The sequence below is a fragment of the Python bivittatus genome, unplaced genomic scaffold, assembly GCF_059951505.1.
Source record: "Python bivittatus isolate LINGU-HERP-01145 unplaced genomic scaffold, Pbiv_v1 ctg000220_np1212, whole genome shotgun sequence".
Lineage (NCBI taxonomy): Eukaryota > Metazoa > Chordata > Lepidosauria > Squamata > Pythonidae > Python > Python bivittatus.
The window spans coordinates 29,778,048-29,798,570 of NW_028277048.1; the positions used below are offsets into that span (position 1 = coordinate 29,778,048).

A 20,523-nucleotide genomic window follows, 5' to 3' on the forward strand; every position below is an offset into this window, starting at 1 on the left:
TTGGAAATTACTCCTGAACTGCTCCAGGAATGTAGGAAATGAAATAACATGTTATGGGATGTGTTCGGATCAAGACAGGGTTCTTGATGTGAATGTATATATTTTTACCGTTTACTGGAAAGCATGAATGGTATTCCTTTGTTCTGTTTCCCCTCCCTGCCTTTGGCTTTCAACAAGACTTTAGTCCTTGGTCATTGCTAAACCACCCTCTTGTCTAGCACAATGACAGAAGCCTTATCATTCTCCTCAGTTGGCCCTATAAATTATCATTTCTCAGTTAAGCTAATATAATGCCATATTGAACTTCAACATAAGTGATGGATTCTGTTTATCAAATTAATGGGGTTATACAAAAAACTTCCATGTTGCTGAAAACACTCTGGGATAACCATTATGAGGAATAGTAAGTTCTATCCTTTTCCTCCTGCGTCTATCTCCAGTCATTAGAGACAGTCTGCTTCTAGTATTTTCATGCACCAGGTAGCCCTTCCTTTCTTGTGAGCTGCTGCTAACCATGTGAGTATCTTTGTGCTAGGTTTGCTGACATTTTTTAAAACTAGATTATATATGCACTCCTTAATAGAATTGCCTAGCTAAAAATAGAATTCTAACTTTAAGAACTCTTTCTCGTCTGAAGCAGAGTCAAAGGAAGATAGGGTGTACCTGTTAGATCATCCTTTGGGCTTGGGATGTCCCTGGCTGAGTTGAGAGATCCAGGGGCTTGAATGTGACCCCAAACCATCATATTGAATCCTGATGAATTTCCATCATTATAACTCTGGGAGTATGGTTATGTCCTAAGCATGTGTTCAGGACTCAGGTTCTCCATATTCACCTAGCCTACAGGTGTGCCTTTGGTATCTACTCCAAATAGAAGACCTGGGCATGTATGATGAAAAAGTAGCAAAGGTTTTCAGGTTACAGAGTGGAAGATCTTTGAGCTCTCTTAGATATTTGGGAATTCTACAATAAAGGGGCCAGTAGAGCTTCCTACTCATTGTTTTAACATTCCCCCTAGAGTGAATGGATGCATGAAAGTTGGACTGTTGCACAATCCAGAGCTACCACAGCATTTAGCAGTCCCAGGGCTTTGAGTGCTTCCCATGAGCTCTCCCCAACTTCTGCCCCTAAAATTCTGCAACAAAGTGGTGTGATTTGGTGATGGGAGTTACAGCAATGAACTACACATGCATTAAGGCTCAGAGCACCTATTTTACTTAAATTCTTCTCTCCAAGGCTGCAATTAAGATTTAAATACTGCCCCTTCCTGTGATTTCATGATCTGTACACTTCAAAGAGTATAGAAGCTTATGCTTGCAAAAGAGTTACCCACTTCATGTCAAGTCTTTTATATTGGTACTAGTTATTCAATTCATTTGCCCAACATTTCCCTTTTGCATCCAAATCATTCCTGTTCTTCATGATTTCTAAGCATCTGTGTAGTATCATGCAGCTTGCAATATGAAATGCTTTCATACCACCCTGTAAAATCAGCTGGCAAGGCAACAGCTTTCTCTAATTCTTTTATTTCTTCCTAATCCTCAGAAGTACGATCTTTCAACACTAAAGCCTCAAGCTTGGTCATAAGGAAGAAGCTTTCAGCGCACCCGCTGAGCTGGCTTTGGTAAGATCATAGATAGGAAAATATCCACCAAGAAAGCAGGTAGATAAGAAACTGGCAGCCACAGAAATTTAGCATCCCAACCTGCACTGTAACGAGAGCGAGGGTGCTTGGCTTGAAGGGCGTGCTCCATGCAGTTTGTCACTTTGCTGAGATCAGAATCACAGATGATGTTCATGATGAACTTCTGGACTTTCAGGTCTACAAAGAGATGGAAATCACCAAAAATTAAACTTTCTGCCTGGTACTTAAATGATCCTGATAAGAGATTACTGTGTTTCAGGATGTCCTTTGTCTCGATATAAGATACAATACACTGATTTCCTGTTAGCTAGTCTCATCAAACTAGCACTTGTCTTCTCCTAGTTCTAGATTAGCTGTCTTCAATCAGATGCTCTTCAGACATCTGGTTGAAGACATGTTGATATACAGTGCATTTGGAAAGTATTCAGACCCCCTTCACTTTTTTCAATTTTGTTATGTTGCAGCCTGATACTACAATCGTTCAAATTCATTTTTTTTCTCATTAATCTACACTCAGTACCCCATAATGACAAAGTGAAAAGAAATGTCTGTAAATTTATTAAAAAGAAAAAACTGAAATATCACATGTACTTAAGTATTCAGACCCTTTACTCAGTACTTTGTTGAAGCACCTTTGGCAGCAATTACAGCCTCGAGTCTTTTTCGGTATGATGCAACAAGCTTTGCACACCTGGATTGGGGGATTTTCTGCCATTCGTCTTTGCAAATCCTCTCAAGCTCAATCAGGTTGGATGGGGACCGTTGGTGGACAGCCATTTTCAGATCTCTCCAGAGATGTTCAATAGGGTTCAAGTCAGGGCTCGGGCTGGGCCACTCTAGGATATTCACAGAGTTGTCCCTAAGCCAGTCCTGTGTTGTCTTGGCTGTGTGCTTAGGATCGTTGTCATGTTGGAAGGTGAACCTTCGGCCCAGTCTGAGGTCTTGAGCGCTGTGGAACAGGTTTTCGTTGAGGATACAGTGGTACCTTGGTTCATGAACTTAATTCGTTCCGCGACACTGGTCGCGACCCAAATTGGTCGCGACCCGAATCAAATTTTCCCATAAGGTTCAATATAAATACGGTTAATCCGTTCTGACCCCTCCGAATTTGGTCGCCAACCAATTTTGGTTGCGACCCGAAACAAATTTTCCCATAAGGTTCAATGTAATTACGGTTAATCTGTTCTGAACCATATGTTTTTTTTTTTTAAACCACAAAAATATGACACACAGTACAGTATGAAGAGAGAGAACGCTAACCTTGCTTGACGCGACTTCTGGCATAGAGGACAGGAAAGCGGGTGGGGAGGCGGTTATTGCTTGGAGGGAGAGTCCCCCTCCCTACAGGAAGCCACGACCACGTGTCACGGCAGGGAAAATGGCCGCGGATCCTGTTCGTCACCCGATCCGGCATTCGCAAACGGAAGCAAAATTTTGTGAACGATGCTGTTCGTGACCTGAATTGGTCGTGAACAGAAGCGTTCGTGACCCGAGGTACCACTGTATCTCTCTCCTTTGCTCCATTCAACTTTCCCTCAACCCTGACCTGTCTCCCACTCCCTGTGGCTGAAAAATACCCCCACAGCATTATGCTGCCACCACCATGCTTCACTGTTGGGATGGTATTAGGCAGGTGATGAGCGGTGCCTGGTTTCCTCCAGACATAACGTTTAAAATTGAGGCCAAACAGTTCAATCTTGGTTTCATCAGACCAGAGAATCTTGTTCCTCGCAGTCTGAGAGTCCTTCAGGTGCTTTTTTGCAAACTCCAAGCAGGCTTTCGTGTGTTTTGCACTGAGGAGAGGCTTCCGTCTAGCCACTCTGCCAGAAAGTCCAGATCGGTGGAGGGCTGCAGTGATGGTTGTCCTTCTGGGACTTTGTCCCATCTCCACACAGGATCTCTGGAGCTCAGTCAGAGTGACCATCGGGTTCTTGGTCACCTCTCTTACTAAGGCTCTTCTCCCCCGATTGCTCAGTTTGGCCGGGCAGCCAGCTCTTGGAAGAGTCCTGGTTGTGCCAAACTTCTTCCATTTGAGAATTATGGAGGCCACTGTGCTCTTGGGAACATTCAGTGCAGCAGAATTTTTTTTGTAGCCTTCCCCAGATCTGTGCCTTGCAATAATCCTGTCTCTGAGCTCTGTAGGCAGTTCCTTTGACCTCATGGCCTTTGCTCTGACAGAGTATGCATTGTCAGCTGTGAGGCCTTCTATAGAGAGGTGTGTGCCTTTCCAAGTCATGTCCAATCAATTTAATTTACCACAGGTGGACTCCAGTCAAGGTATAGAAACAGCTCAGCAACAATCAAGAGAAATGGGAGGCACCTGAGCTCAAGTGTTGTTGCAAGTGTTGTTGCAAAGGGTCTGGGTACTTATGCCAATGTGATATTTCAGTTTTTCCTTTTTAATAAATTTACAGACATTTCTAAAATTCTGTTTTCACTTTGTCATTATGGGGTACTGAGTGCAGATTAATGAGGAAAAAAAATGAATTTGAACGATTGTAGTATCAGGCTGCAACATAACAAAATTGAAAAAAGTGAGGGGGGTCTGAATACTTTCCGAATGCACTGTATCCTGACAGAATAAATGATGGGAGTTACAGTTCAATGGTTCTGATGGGTACTATGATGGGAAAGCTGTTCTCCACCTTGTATTTACAAACTGCAAAATTTTACTTGGGTCTTGGACATGATGTAAGACTTGTCTGCACAACCCTTTCTATGGTGTTACAACAGGTAGGCAAACTGTGGCACATGCAAATGGACATGGTCTCCCAGCACCCCGCTATGTTCCTATTGAAATTTAAGAGCAGAATACCAAATTTTGAAAGCTTTTTTTAAATGCAAAAGTAAGGGTGAAAATGGGAGCAACGCCTACAAAAAGCTCTTTTTTCAGAGTGATTTCAGTCCACTTTTGGCAGGTTTTAGTGTTTTAAGTATGGGGATGGGAACAGAAGACCTCTTAAACCCTGCAATTTGGCCACTTCAGCAATTCTTTTTGTTTGGAAGTTTTTATATGGCTGGAAATGGGAGTAGCTTCCTGTTTCCATTCCTATTCTAATATCTTCCTTCCCCCTCCCTCACAAAAAAGGGCCAAATATTTTCAGCCTTGCGCATTTTAGTTACCCCTATCCTTCTGGTGATGCCATGTGGCTCTTTAGAAGGTCAGGAAATTGAATGATGGACCCAACTACAGTTGTTCACTGCTGAGTTACACAAATAGTAGACTGAAGTGCAACAATGGCATTTGCAATTTACAGTCAACAGCCTTGTCTCCTGTAGCAGTTTCAAGAAAGCAAGTTTCCCCTAATTTTTTACTCCTACATAACACCTCTAAAAACAAGCTGTTATGAAAACACTTGAGTCTTTTGTAAGTCATAATGAAATTGGCTGATGTCTCCACCCCTGAGATCGTTGTTACAAGTCTCAGAAGATGGAAGGTTTGTTGGAGCTTGCAAGATGTACCCCTCGCAGCAGGAGCTGTGAGTTTTAAAATCTAGTGCCAAAGGAGTAAAGGAACTTTGTAAGTTCCAGCAAACTCCAGTGTGATTCTATGGTCACAGGGCTGTCCTACTGGTATAGCTAAGAAAGTCAAGTAATGGTTGGTTCATGAAAAACAAGCATAACAACAACAAAAAAAGCTGAAGCTGGATTGAATTAATTACAGTTGCTTATAAAAACCACTGCAGTTTAACTCAGGTTTCTCAGCATCTTTTTTATATAAGTATAACCTGTAACAGCTAATAGCGCTTTTTTTGCAATCCAAGCCTAATTTTCCCCTTTTCACTCTAGCAGCTAGGGCTGCATCAATACTCACAACTGTGAAAGAACTGATCACCATAACTCCGCTGGGCTTCAAGGCTCATTCGGTCCCAGTGTTGCCGCAAAGAGGCCTCTATCGATCCAAGATCAGTCATGGCTGTTTTGAAAAAGCCTGGCTCCACAATGGAGACTTTTACCCCAAAATGATACATATCCCTTCTGAAAAACAAAGTATCGTAAAGGGTTGAACCATATTCTTTACACCTGTAGGTAAAGCTTCCCATAACATTCATTTAGACCCCAGTAATTGGATAGTTAGCCTTTTGTTGCAACAGACTATTCATGATCAAGCTGCCTATTTAGCAATACCTTTAACTCTCAAGAAATAGTAGGCACCATGAAATCTTTGAAAATGGGAAAACAGCCCAGTCTGAATGTTATCATACTGAGCAGTGTAAGACATCAGTTTTAATAACAATAATGATTATAAGAACAGGCATTAGGGAGACGTTTCATAGCCATGGGGGGGGGAGGGGAGGTGAATGCAGCACACTCCTGACTATGAGCACCCCACTGACTATTGTGGACCTAAAGAATGAGCACATAAAGCCCTACCCATTCTCCTACCTGAGGCTGTCAGAGAAGGCCTCCACTGTATATTTGGAAATGCAGTAGCCACCACCGTTGGCTGAAAGCCGCCCCAAGACGCTGGACATATTGACTACTCGGCCATGTGCTTGCTTGAGCAATGGTAGGAAGGCCAACGATACCTCGATCATTCCAAAGGTGTTAACAGCCATGACTTTGCGGTAGTCTTCCACAGTCATCCATTCTGTGGGGCCAATAGAACTGCCTATTCCTGCATTGTTCACCAGACCAAAGAGTCCTGGAAGGTGATTGAGGGAGGGGGAAATGAGAACAATTGTCTTGCTGTTCACCAAACAAACCGCAGAGGGCTCCCTCTTCGGCTACTGTACAGTACAGTGTGTTTGTGTTTATGCTACAGCACCAGTTGTTGGGAAGCCAACCGATCATGGCCCAGTGTGGCCCCAGTTTCTCTGCTTTGGGTATTCTGTAGTACACACAGTAAACGGATGGATGCGATTCATAAAAATCATCTCTCCCTTACCAGGAGAGACCTGGATCATACAGTGTGTGTGCAAATTAGATGAAGGATCAGAGACAGACTGGGGATTCTGTTAGTGTGACCCCCCACCCTGCCTTCTAATAGAATCATGGACTGATACGACAGTCTTGGACTTGGTGTTGGTGCTGAAGGATTTCAAAATCTGTTCTGGAGCTGGTTTGTCTGGAAGAGTTCAGGAGTTCATGGAACCCATGACAACTATAGGTCTATCCCAACTGGTAACAGGGCTAATATGTAATGCAGGTCAATGCTTGTATTAGTATTTTGTTCTGAATATGAAGATGGTCTGTGGATGGGGGCACCTCGTTTTTTTTCATTGTCTTGGATGGATCACCAAATGATTAAAATTGAATTAGTGGCAATGGACTAACAGTCCACCTGGAAAGGTTATCGGATCCAAGATTCCAAGATAAGATGGAAAGGTTTGGGGCTAATTGCACCAGTTATCATTTTGATGCTGTGGTTGGTACATGGAATATGGAGCTTGCTAGATCTGTCAACACAATTGCTTCCAAGCATTTTGTTTGACCTCTTTTAAAAGTAGCCCTATACTACACATATGAAATATGGACTGAAGCACCAAGGTAGACAACTAGAGTGCAAGTGGAGGAAGATCTGACTCAAATCTGATAAATGTGCAGTAAAACAGTGTTTTCCCTGAATGTATTGCATATGCAACCTCATGGCCTGTTGAGTAGTTTTGGTTGTAAGTGAACTAACTTGTACTCTCCCACCTCTTCCTTCTCCCAGACTTCCATTAGAGAATCCCCAAGGGCTTGTTATAACACTTTCCATGATTTTTTTCTTTTCTTTTGCAGATGAGGTCATATTCAAGCCCATCTGGACGGCACCTTTGGGATAGAGTTAACAATGGGGTGTCTAGCCATTTTTTGGTATAGTTAGATCAGTTTTGATTTATGATGCATAAGGACATGGATTGACTGCTTGAAATGGTACATGCCACTCCTCTGGATCCTTGTCCAGCTTGGCTTGTAACTTAGCTTGGAGCTTGTTAGTGACACCTAGTTAACATAATTAATGCTTCTCTGAGGGAAGGCAAGACACCTTATTTAAAGGAGGTGTAGACCACTTCTTAAGAAGCTTGGCCTGGATTTCTTAGAGATGGGCAATTATAACAAGACTCTAACCTCCCATGGTTGAGTAAGCTAAGAGAGTGGTGGCATTTCAGGATTTTCAGGGCAGGCTATGAGGTTCAGACTGCTTTGATTGGTCTGACGGAAAAGTCTGATTCTGTTGGGGATTTCCAGGGGAGGTATGGTGAATTGAAGATGGCTCTGCGACAGAGCAGAGCCGATGATTGTGGCAAACACCAGGGAACCAGTGAGTAGGCTAGTTCCTTGGAACCTCTCCAGATAAGGAGAGGATGGGAGATTGCTCCCATGTGCTCCAGACAGCTGCTCCTCATGAGACCACAGGACAGAGGTTTTCTGCAGTTTGAGTGCCAGGAGATGAAGGGATTAGCCATCTTGCTCACAACTGCAGTGGAGACTTTTAAAGGACACTAAGTTCGCAAACTTCACTTTCTAATCACTTTCAGAAATTGCCTATTAAACATTTTAAAGCTATTGGAGTTCTTCAGAAAGACAAGTTTGAAAAGTCTTCATCGGGTGAGTTTATCTTCAACTCTGAACAAAAGAAAAATTAATTATAAGCTTAAGAACTTAAAGAATCTGAAAAAACAACAAAAAAGATTTTGATCTTAGCTATAAATGGACTAAGGGTCCAAATAAATTTGGAAAATTGAAACTTTTACAATAAGCTTTTGGAATTAATTATAAAGAACAAGCAGCTTCTAGTGGGAAATAGATGTTTTGGTTTTTGGAAGAGGTAACAGAGATAAGTAATTTCATGATCTAAAAACTGGACATAAGAGGGGACTAAAGATTTTAGGTAGAGGAAAAAAATACAAGCATATAAAATGCATAATGTTATAACAATGAAAACACTGAAGGAGAATTTTGAAGAATGGAGTCAGAAATTAGCAGCCACAATATCAACAATATCAGTAATATCTGCTTCTATGTATAGGCTATGTCCAAAAGATGTTATTGAAGAAATGACAGATGTAGAACAAATTTTATCTGACAAGACAGAGTTGGTATCAAAAGTAGATTTACAACTGACAGGCCAAGAGAATGACTTGGAAAAGGACGTTTCACTGGATTTACAAAAGAAATTGGCTGATGTTATAAAATTCAAAAGGGAAATACAAATGATAAACCAAGAGAGTGACCTGGACAATTGTTTCCTCTTGGATTTATGAAAGAGACTCAAAGTCTTGAAGAACTCTATGCGATGGGACAAAGAAGAAATGAAGAGAAATCAAATTCTACGACAATATTTGAATGAACTGAAGATTAAGACTATTCTAAGGAAGGAATATACATTTAGTTTATTTGATCAAGGTTAAAACAAGATATATTGTTACTTCTGAGAACCCTTTATGGACTTTCTGCTGACATCAGGACTGAAAAGATGTTGGTTTATGGATTTGTTTATAGATAAGGGATGGGATATGGGATGAAGAGATAATTGTTTGTAACCTTAGAGGGGGTGAAGAGTCACTACATTTGTTTATACTTGTGATGAAGGTTGGAAGTCACTTCTTTATATATTTTTTCTCTTTATTATATTCTTACTTTTTTCTTTCTTCTCTTTTTTTCCTTGCATCTTTTATTCTTTCTTTCTCTTCTATTTAAGTTTAGTTTGTATTAGACTTTACTATTATAATTAAAATGTTTAATAAAAATTATATATCAAAAAAGGGAGGAGGAGGAGGAGGAGGAGGAGGAGGAGGAGGAGGAGGAGGAGGAGGAGAGTCTGATTCTGTTGTTCTTGGCCTCTCAGCAAAATGTTCCATGCTTGAACTATTATGTGAATAGAATACCTGGTTCTGAGTAGTTCATGCCCAAACCACTCAGGGTTTGATCTGCTTATGGATTGACTGAGCAATTTAATGGGTGAAGACTGCATCTGTGCCTCGTGATTAGAAGAATGTTATTGTACTCCTACACCAAGAGAAATGTATAAAAAATGACTGACAAAACTACAGGGGGATCAGTTTGTCAAGTGTGTCAAGGAAAGTGTCTGTCAAAATTCTGACCAAAATGCTACAAGAGGTAACAATAAACAAAATGAGGGTTGTTTAGTGTGGTTATAAGTCAGACAAGGGTGTACAGACCAGATTTTTGCTCTTGAGCAACTCATTGAGAAATGTAATTAAATGTGAGAAAGATAACAGTTAATTTGGAGAAAGCATTAGGTAAAATGAATAGGCTTAAATGTTTTGTGTAAATTTGATCTTGAAGGTTGGTTGCTGAATGTGGTTAAGAAGGATATATGATGGAAGTAAAGCATGGATGAGAATAAATGCAGTCCTGTACTTAGCAAATGGATGGTTTGCCACTGAGCAGGGAGTAAATCAAGGATGTGCGACGACCCTTTATTTAATGCATTTATGGATAAATGTGTAAGGAATGCATGTGACATTACTGGCATGATAGATGTGAATGTATAGTGTGTATTTCTGTATGTAGATGATGCCATGCTGTTGGCTGAGAATCCAAATTATTTGTACAAATGTTAGGTAGATTGTATGATGCAACAAGGAATCTGGATCTGAAAATTATGACCAAGGCAATTGTGAAGACAGAGAAAATGGAGTGAACAATTGTAAGCTATCCTTAAATGGCAGAAAACTAGAACAATTAAAGGGATTTGTATACCTTGATAGAACATTTATTAAAGATGAGAAAAAGAAGGGAGAAATTTTAAGACATGCAAATGTTGATAGAAAGGTAGTGACAGTATGTGGCCTGTTGGGAGGAATGAGTATCTGTCAAAATAGCTGTGTATAAGAGCATGCTTCTGCCCTCTTTGGTTTATGGGAGCTGAGTATGCCAGAAGAAGCATAATCATAAATTGAAAACAGTGAGAATAGGTTATTTAGGAAGTGTGTGTGGTAAAACAAGAGTAAAAAACTGAACAGGTGCTGAGTCCATGTAGAATGAATACACAAGTGGGTGACTGGTACAAAAATATTACGTTGAAGTAGTTTTTAAAGAAAATAAATCTGGATTGAATCACAAAACAAATACATGCAGGAAGAATTAATGGGTTGAGAGGAAGGGGAAGAAGTGGTTGGATGGAATTGATGAGATCCTCAAAAAGAAAGAGGTGAGAAGTTTAAAGAAACAAAGGCTGTGTATGAAGCCGCATACAGTCCTGGGAAGGATGGTTAAGATCAAAATGTATGGAGAGGTAGAGGTTGATGCAAACTAGATTTAACTATGTTTTCCTGTTTTTCTCTCATATCTTTAATTTCTTTGGCTTACTACTTCTTACTCCTTTTCTACACCCTGCATAACATTGCTTATGGGAATAGTGTGTTGGGTGTTTACGTAGGAAAGCTGAAGGAGCTCAAGCAGCTAATTCTATTCCTGGTTCCACATTCTGTCCTGTCTTCTCTTTGATCCCTGTTGGGGTGAAACTTACCTTTTCGACCCACTTCAGCTTTCACCCATTCCACTGCTTTGCAGATGCTCTTGGAGCTGGTAACATCAAGCAGTATGGTGCGCAGGTTGGGTGAGCTGGTGCGTTCCAAGCTATCAGCTCCTTTCTGAGTCAGGCAGCCTGCCAGCACTTGGAAACCCTTCTTGTCAAGTTTCTTGGCTAGCATGTTCCCAAAACCTGTGTCACAACCCGTGATGAAAATATACTTGTCTTTGAAGTTGCTCAAAGTCTGCCGGTCACGGAAGAACCAGACCACAGCCCAAACCACACTGATGAGTAGTACGCAGCACCACATTGTGGACTCCCACTGAAAGCCTGCAGAGATGGGAAAGGGTTGGCAAAAGTACAGTGGGACCCCAGTACTCCCACTTTTGTTCTCTTCCAAAAGTCCAAATGGCACTTATCTACTCAATTCACATATGCCACATTTTTTCAGGGACAGGCAATCTGGGGTCTTCCATTTATTTAGGATCATGCCTTCCCTAAGCCATAGTCAATACAAAAGTGGCCAGTCATTATAGGATTTGCAGTCCTAAAGAGATGGATGTCATCAGGTTGTCTGAGCCTGCATCAATCACTAGGTTTCTAGTTGTAGGATCAATGCCCTTGAGGGACATTGATCAAGCCTGCGGGTATTTAAGCAACCATATTAATTCTCTTGATAAAGATCTATTCTTCCAAATAATGAGAAACCGAGCTACTACAAAACAGTCGTTTAATGAATCATCAACACAATTTGAACTTTTACAAACCCTTCCAAAAAGAGGGAAACTAGAAATAAATGTATTCCTGTCCAACAGCCTTGTGTTGCAAATAAATAAATGGAATGGATGAGCCTGACCCAAATTAGCACTGGTCCATGATGTGGAGCGAGTCTAATCTGTTGCCTTCATCTTAGTCCCCAAGTAAGTGTGGACTCCTGTGCTTATTTCAAATAGGGGGAAATTGCCAGCGGGATGTTCTCTTCAATAGTAAACAGCAAATGTGCCTCTAGCTGGTTCAGGTTTGGGACTCCATTTTAAGGCCCAAACTGCACCATTCTACCATCTGTGGCATCTAACTGATTTGTGACACTTAAACTTAGAAGGATCCTTAAACACGACTCATTAAGTCTAGCTCAGCTCCTAGGAATCTGATATCCAATTTTCTCTCAAAGGGAAGCCCCAGAAACTGATAGTTGAGTATTAGAGGATAAGACCCCTGCTCCAGAATTCCAGGTTAAACCAATTAAATAGGTTTAATAGGCCAGTTTTGTAACTGGCTTGGTCCTGCCTTATGTGTGTCCAGCTCTATACTTCATTCTAGTAAAGGTCAGGAGGAAATTAAAGGATTAAATTGCACACACACTTTGGATGGTTTCTCTCAGCCTGGAATTGACCACAACACCAGGGTCTCCCATTCACATTAGGATTAGGACTATTCTGCAAGAATGTGTGTCACATCTCTTATGGTCATAATCATGGCTGATTTTCATAGGCTAATGGATTTACATGAATGCACATTTATCATGAACTTTGATCATAAACTTGTCAGTAACCGGATTTATATAAAACACTAGAATATAGAGTTGGGAAACATGTTGTGGGAATCCAACCACCTTCTTAACAAGTTCTGCAAACCAGGGCATCACACTGCTTTACCTGTTTGTGCTAGCATGTTATGTAGATTGCATTTTATTAATATACAGTGGGGCAAAAAAGTATTTAGTCAGCCACCAATTGTGCAAGTTCTCCCACTTAAAAAGATGAGAGAGGCCTGTAATTTTCATCATAGGTATACCTCAACTATGAGAGACAAAGTGGGGAAAAAAATCCAGAAAATCACATTGTCTGATTTTTAAAGAATTTATTTGCAAATCATGGTGGAAAATAAGTATTTGGTCAATATCAAAAGTTCATCTCAATACTTTGTTATATATCCTTTGTTGGCAGTGACAGAGGTCAAACGTTTTCTGTAAGTCTTCACAAGGTTTTCACACACTGTTGCTGGTATTTTGGCCCATTCCTCCATGCAGATCTCCTCTAGAGCAGTGATGTTTTGGGGCTGTCGCTGGGCAACACGGACTTTCAACTCCCTCCAAAGGTTTTCCACGGGGTTGAGATCTGGAGACTGGCTAGGCCACTCCAGGACCTTGAAATGCTTCTTACGAAGCCACTCCTTTGTTGCCCGGGCAGTGTGTTTGGGATCATTGTCATGCTGAAAGACCCAGCCACGCTTCATCTTCAATGCCCTTGCTGATGGAAGGAGGTGTTCACTCAAAATCTCACGATACATGGCCCCATTCATTCTTTCCTTTACACGGATCAGTCGTCCTGGTCCCTTTGCAGAAAAACAGCCCCAAAGCATGATGTTTCCACCCCCATGCTTCACAGTAGCTAAGGTGTTCTTTGGATGCAACTCAGCATTCTCTCTCCTCCAAACACGACGAGTTGAGTTTAGACCAAAACGTGCTACTTTGGTTTCATCTGACCATATGACATTCTCCCAATCCTCTTCTGGATCATCCAAATGCTCTCTAGCAAACTTCAGACGGGCCCGGACATGTACTGGCTTAAGCAGGGGGACACATCTGGCACTGCAGGATTTGAGTCCCTGGCAGCATAGTGTGTTACTGATGGTAGCCTTTGTTACTTTGGTCCCAGCTCTCTGCAGGTCATTCACTAGGTCTCCCCGTGTGGTTCTGGGATTTTTGCTCACCGATCTTGTGATCATTTTGACCCCACGGGGTGAGATCTTGCGTGGAGCCCCAGATCAAGGGAGATTATCAGTGGTCTTGTATGTCTTCCATTTTCTAATGATGGCTCCCACAGTTGATTTCTTCACACCAAGCTGCTTGCCTATTGGAGATTCAGTCTTCCCAGCCTGGTGCAGGTCTACAATTTTGTTTCTGGTGTCCTTCGACAGCTCTTTGGTCTTGACCATAATGGAGTTTGGAGTGTGACTGTTTGAGGTTGTGGACAGGTGTCTTTTATACTGATAACAAGGTCAAACAGGTGCCATTACTACAGGTAACGAGTGGAGGACAGAGGAGCCTCTTAAAGAAGTAGTTACAGGTCTGTGAGAGCCAGACATCTTGCTTGTTTGTAGGTGACCAAATACTTATTTTCCACCATGATTTGCAAATAAATTCTTTAAAAATCAGACAATGTGATTTTCTGGATTTTTTTTCTCATTTTGTGTCTCATATTTGAGGTATACCTATGATGAAAATTACAGGCCTCTCTCATCTTTTTAAGTGGGAGAACTTGCACAATTGGTGGCTGACTAAATACTTTTTTGCCCCACTGTAAGTGTAACATTTTGCATGCTGGGTGAACCCAGCCAACCTGAACTGGGTTTAATCAATGCAATTCAACATAGTACAGCTGAAAACATTTTGCTGCTAGATAGAGGGTGACTGTGACATTAACACATACTATACAGACAAGGTTACAGATGTTAAGGAGCTGAGTATCCAAATCCAGCCAAGTTATTGTAGCATCTGAACTTCTTCCCTATCCCTAACAGTCTAAATGCAATAACAACATAAAGAAGCATCTGATGCCCCAACTCTATTGCCTGTGACAACTGCCCTATTCTGCCAGATTGGGCTGGCTTTGACTTCACCTGGCATGGAAAGTTTTAACTTTCCATAAGAGCGTAACGGCAAAGATGAATAATAATCCCCAAAGATGGATGCAAGTTACAAAAACGGCTTTCAGCTTGACTGAAAAAGGTAAATTTCAAATCTGTCAGCATTTGCTATCTCACAACAAAGCAGCATCTTCTGTTCTTCAATCAGGTACATATCTTCTCTGCTACTACAACTAATTATATGTTCTTTTTGCATTATTTAGAGGACCATTATGACAATTTCTTCCTTCTCTCCCTTCAATGAAATGGAAAGTATAATCACAATTGACCTTGATTTGCTAGTTCTTTATTGGCAGGGATATATACCCATTCATGATTGGTATCTCTCATTGTGATCTGCATGTTTCACTCAATTACCTTGCAATTCTAGCAAATGTGTATGTTAGGTGAAATATATATGTATATTTTCTCCACTCTTGACTATTCCAGTCACGTTACAGTGTCAGTCTACATTCATACGTTAGTACATTCACACAAACAGATCTCTTTATGTTTTTGGATTGTGACCCAAACACAAACACAACACAGGCTAAGAAAGGAAAAACTGATTGGCAGAGCGAGCTCTATCCATTAATGTAGTTACCATAACAAAGTCATTAGTCTTTAAGATGCCAGAGAACATTGCTGTTTTGCCTATAACCCACTGTTACCATTCTTCTTTAATCAGGCTATAAACTGGAATGCTAACAGCTCTTCCCCTCAAGCAAGTGACAAGTCAACCCAAGGGGACAAAATTCTGTAAATCAAGTACAAAGCAAAAGGTATTAGGTTCAGTTCAACAGACAGAGTGGCAGAAGCAATCACTACATCATATTTTAAAGTATAAATCCTTTTTTTTCTCTTAACTATCACTAGTTGTCCCCTTTCCTTCTACAGTTTGAACTTCTGACTCCAATTTTCCGTATCTGTTTTCATCTGGCACATGTAAGCTTTTGGTTCCTCAGATATTCCTACTTGCATAGCAAAGTGGGAAGGGTTTTTTCAGGTCAGTTTTTTCAGTTTGCCCAGTTTTCATCCTTGACTAATACTAGCCCAATGTCCTGGCTGTCAGATCCTACCCCTCCCAGGCTTGCAATCCTGCAGGATGGGAAATATAATAGGTCTGTTAGAAAATCCCTGAGTTTGGACACAGAGCAATGTCAGCTCACCTCCCACCCCTTTTGTTTCACCTTACCTTCTCTGAAGATGAGTTTATGCAGATAACCTGAGCAGACTGTGCAGCCAAAGGAACAGCAACTCCCTACCCCGTCTAGAAATCTTTAGCTTGCTTAGCTTCTGCGGCACACAACAGGCAAACGCGCTTCTTCTTGTCAAAGTCCATGAGGGGCAGAATCAGAGCCCTTCCCAACCAGTGCTCTGGCGGAAGATGCCAAGGGCAAGGATGCAGCCCAGCATGAACTCTTGCTGCTGCTGCTGCTGCTGCTGCTGCTGCTGCTGCTGCTGCTGCTGCTGCTGCTAGAACAGTCAAAACAAAAAGGTCGAGCTTACCTCCAATCACACAAATTCCAGTTCAGTTTCTTGAGAAAGTGGAAGTGGAAAACGAAGAATCAGGAATAAGCCTGTGCATAGGCTGTGGGACAAAAAGGCTGAATTCCTTGATAACAACGCAAGTTAATGCTGAGCAGGCCAGAATGGCAGTCAAAGGTAGCCAATATTTAAGCAATCAGGATATGACACTCACACTCATTTATAATTCCAGGAGCTCAAAGAAAGTATGTGTTCTGTTTCCAACAATAGAACTTCACAACAAGCCTAGGAGGTAGATGTAACTGAGAGACTGCCTCTTTCCCAGAGTCTCCAAGAGAATTTCATGGCTAAGACCATGCCCACACAGCTGCTTTGTCATGTTCCCCTCCTATCCAGAGCTGGCAGAAAATCAGGCTGCCTTCAGTCTTGTTGCCTCTGCAGTTTGTCTTTATCATACATCCAGAATAGGTCCGTGTTGCACTGCTATCCACAGAGTTTTTAACTTGCAATATTCCAAGGTCCATGATTCGTAGTTCCCTCAGCTGAAATTCCAACCCCGACCAACATTTTCAACTTATTTGAAAAGTCTTCAGTGGTGTGCACAGTGCTGTAGTTACTTGTGTTTTTTTCTTTTTCTTTTGTTGTACTGCCAACCAGTTGAATTCCTTGAAACTACAGGCACTGTAAGAGAGCCATGTTAATCTATGGTAGCAAAAAATCAGGAGTTTGGTAGTACCTGAAACTGTAGGTTGACCGGTAGACTAGGGGGAGAAGGGAATTCTCTTCCAGGTAGCTACACAGTAGAAGAGATAAGTCTTTTGAATTACCCTTCCAAGTAAGCCAGGGACAGGCTAGTCAATTTCATGCTATCGCACTCTGTGTTAACCAGCTGATCAACTGAACTTTTTTTTTTAATGGCTGTAGAAGTTGGGGTTCTAGTGTCCCTCACAGCCAAGAGAGAGTAGAGGGGCAGAAATCAGATGGAAAGAGGTGATTCCACAGGAACCTGGGAGAACCAACTGGAGCCATAATTTTGCCAACGGATGGAGCACTTCATTTCAGTGTTCCCCACTGTGTCTGCATGTAGTGTCTGGAGGCGAGATATGGTGGAAAACACCACTTCCAGCGTGGAATTCATTCCTATACATACGCACACAATTCTTAGGCATATTTCAACAAGAATCCAGTGTTGAATATCATCCAACTCTTTTAGAACAATTTGGGACTTAATTTCTTCCTTGTTACAGGGGCTCTCAGGTTCGGCTTATGGTCGCTTATTCACACACACACACCCTGTTGAGGCATGTGGATCTTGTAAGCCCCACTTGCTTTCTACCTGGGTTTTCCAGATAGGTGTGGCTAGAGCAGAGACACACACAACTCTGGGCAACAGGCAGGAAGTAATTACGCACACATAACTTTTAACCGAACTTTGAGACTTGACAAGTTCTTTGGAATACACTTACGGAGACCCAGTGAATGTAAAGTAACAGCAAAACTTTACTGGTTACAATGTACATTGCTCTTCCATGCACGCACACGCACACTCATCCACACTTACCCATTCCTTCATCCTTCTCAACTAGGCTGCCAGGCACAAGCTAGAGGGATGGAAGCTGCCAAGTCTGGATCCAAAGACATCTCAAAGAGGACTCAAGGAGTGGGCAGGCTTCGGGACCCCTTTTATCCCCAAAAGTTCTTGCTTAAGCTGGCAGCTGCTCTTGCCTTGTTAATTTACAAGTCTGGTAGCTGTTGATGGGATTGGGGAGCGGTTTCCATGTACTGAGGCCCAACTTCCTTTGTCTGGTTCAGGTGACATTTGTTTCCTTAACAACTTGTTTCCTTCTTATCTATCTCCCTGAAAGGATCTTTTAGGTAAGATTCCTGGCTTTGGTCCCCTCTGCTTTCCTGCTGCTTCACCTTTTAGTTATGGCAGCTTCAGCCTAGTCTCACACTTGTCTTAATGCCATTATAAGCAAACCACTCCTTTCCTCCTTCTGAGAGCTCATCAGATATACTGTTACAAATGGATGGAATTTAATTCAGTGTTATCCAAGGTTATGTGCATGTGTTCCTATTTAATTTCTCTTCAGCATCTGCCTTATCCTTTTAAGGACCTGGTGAAAAAATCTGAGATTTTATTGTCAGGAAGAAGGGAACAGGACACAACAATTCCCCTCTACTGGCTCCAAGGAGCCACTACAAGAGGGGAGAAGGTTTCTATATTACCTTGAATACTCCAACATTGATATATCAGTAACTCACTCCCTGTGGGGCTATATAGCACCACTTAAGAATCATTACTCCAACCTGTACAGTACACTTACAGAGAGTCTCGCTAATTGCTGATAATGTCAAGGATGTGAGACAAACAGTATAGTGAAACCAAGTGTTCTTACAAAAATCTGCTAAGGATTTTATGCTTTGCAAGAACAAAGAGAGCGAGCGCTTAGAAGTGAAAAAAGCCTTTGTTGCCTAGCTCAACTCATTAGAAGATTCTAAATTAAGGGATCTAAGCTGCTGAGCTTTCTGCAAGCAAAGAAAGCGGCCATTAATTCTCTACGTATGAAAGCTCCTTACTGGTAAAATATCCTACCAAAATGGAAAGTAGGGACAGGATGGCCTCTTTTCAGATCTAAGGGGTGCTATGCAAGAAAAAAAAAACCCTTTAAATCCAAGAAGGTTCAACATCTTCACATAGTGAACTTTGATTGTATCTGCTTGCTTTAACCCTGTTACAGAGGCTTAAGACTGGAATGTCCAAGAATGTCAGGTTGTCCAATTTAGAGTATCCGCAGAGGGAGGAAGGAAAAGTAGACCACTAAGGCGGCAATTCCAGCTGGGTTTGCCTCTCCCTCAACCATCATTCAGCACCGTTCTTCTGGCCTATGGCAGAAGAAAGGACAAAGTTCCCTATACATTAAGAATTGGTTCCTGAGTGTTTTTTCCCCTGCCCTGGTCATTTTTTATTTACTGTCATATTTGTTTTAAAGATTGCAAATATGAGATTAGGGACTCTCTTTTTATTGACACAAACTGCATTGGGAGCCTTTTGAGCTGAAGTGTGGGCGTAAGTGCTTTTTAAAAAAATCACAGGAATTTCTTGGAACTTGGAACTAAAAGCTAGACAGAAATTAGGTAAATCAACCCCTTGCTTCTCTTCAGCTACCAGGTACAAAGAAGGGAAGAGGTGGGAGTCCCCACAGTTTAGATTCCTCCATATGTTCCAACTGTTTTCCACCTACCACTGAATGAATTCTAAGTATAGACGGAAATGAGAATAAGTAGCCTTGGAAAATCCTAGTTAATTTTCTTGCCTCAGGGCTCACAATTAATTTAAGAGAAGGCATACTGTGAACTTAAGCTCAGCAGCTAAAATCAAATGTGCTCCTATAATTTAAAAGGATTTCTACTTCATCTTTGGGGTAGGAGCCCAAGACTCCATTCCCCACTGCATATCTGTTTGTTCTAGTACAAGCAATATAGTTTGGGCAGAAAGCATTTGCATTCAGATAAAAGCTGATGCACAAAAAGACTTAGACATGAAGTTTCCTGGTCTACAAAATGATGCATAAATGGAAAGCTGGTTCTATACACAGGTGTCTTGATTTGGAAATCTTGTGTTAATTGGAAAGACCCATGATGCTACAAAAGCCCCAGTTAAGCCAGAAGATAGAGAGATGTAATAAGAGAGGAAAACAAAGGAAATGATTAAAATTTCATTGCCGAACTCTGCCCTTAAGCTTGTGAGCCTCAGTGCTGTTGTTCATAAGAAATGTAACAAGAAGTATTATTGACTCAAAAGCTCCCCAATTCTTGCGGCTACAAATGCAGATGGAAGGTGCACTAGGTTAGGAAAAGAGAAGCCGAATGCTCACTAGCTGAAACCCAGGGTAGAACGGGATAGACTAAAGGCAATCTGACTATGGAACCAAGTCATATGGGGAGTTTCCTTGAACAAGGGATTTTCCTGGACCATGTTAGAATATCCAGTCTCCTCTACAACAAGGCCAGTGAAGGGAGAACACACACTCTGGAAATGGAAGCTGAACCCTTTTCACATTCCATGTCATGCCCCACTTACCCAAGTATGTGCATGCTGAATTATGAGAGATTAGGACAAATTAACCCTGAGAAGGGTTCCTTTGTTTAAAATTTGAAAACGATCAGAGAAGGATTTGAAAACTAAAAGAGGATGAAGAGGCCAGGCCGGGGACCTTATGGGAAAAAGCTCCAGCTGCACTGAAGTACTCCATCTCCATCCCATTCCTCTGAGTAAGAGAAGCCAGCTTTACATCCTTATTCACATTTGCCAAGATGGGACTAAGCAGTCAACCAG

The 20,523-nt window shown here is 41.5% G+C and overlaps 1 protein-coding gene across 3 annotated transcripts in view; it reads right to left on the reverse strand.

Moving 5' to 3' along the window:
• Positions 1 to 20,434, reverse strand: part of RDH5 (retinol dehydrogenase 5) — a 28,208-nt gene extending 7,774 nt beyond the window's left edge. Inside the window, exons 1-5 of one of the 3 annotated variants that reach the window (XM_088138224.1) lie at positions 15,892 to 20,434; positions 11,067 to 11,399; positions 6,032 to 6,290; positions 5,460 to 5,623; positions 1,706 to 1,822 (exon numbers count right to left, since the gene is read on the reverse strand). In XM_088138224.1, the coding sequence (XP_087994350.1) occupies positions 1,706 to 1,822; positions 5,460 to 5,623; positions 6,032 to 6,290; positions 11,067 to 11,379 (853 nt within the window). In that variant the 5' untranslated portion in view covers positions 11,380 to 11,399; positions 15,892 to 20,434. Of the gene's footprint in view, positions 1 to 1,120; positions 1,823 to 5,459; positions 5,624 to 6,031; positions 6,291 to 11,066; positions 11,400 to 15,891 lie in introns of those variants that run through there. The other 2 variants (XM_025171318.2, XM_007435434.3) reach the window with 2 other exon arrangements.
• Positions 20,435 to 20,523: the final 89 nt, after the last annotated feature.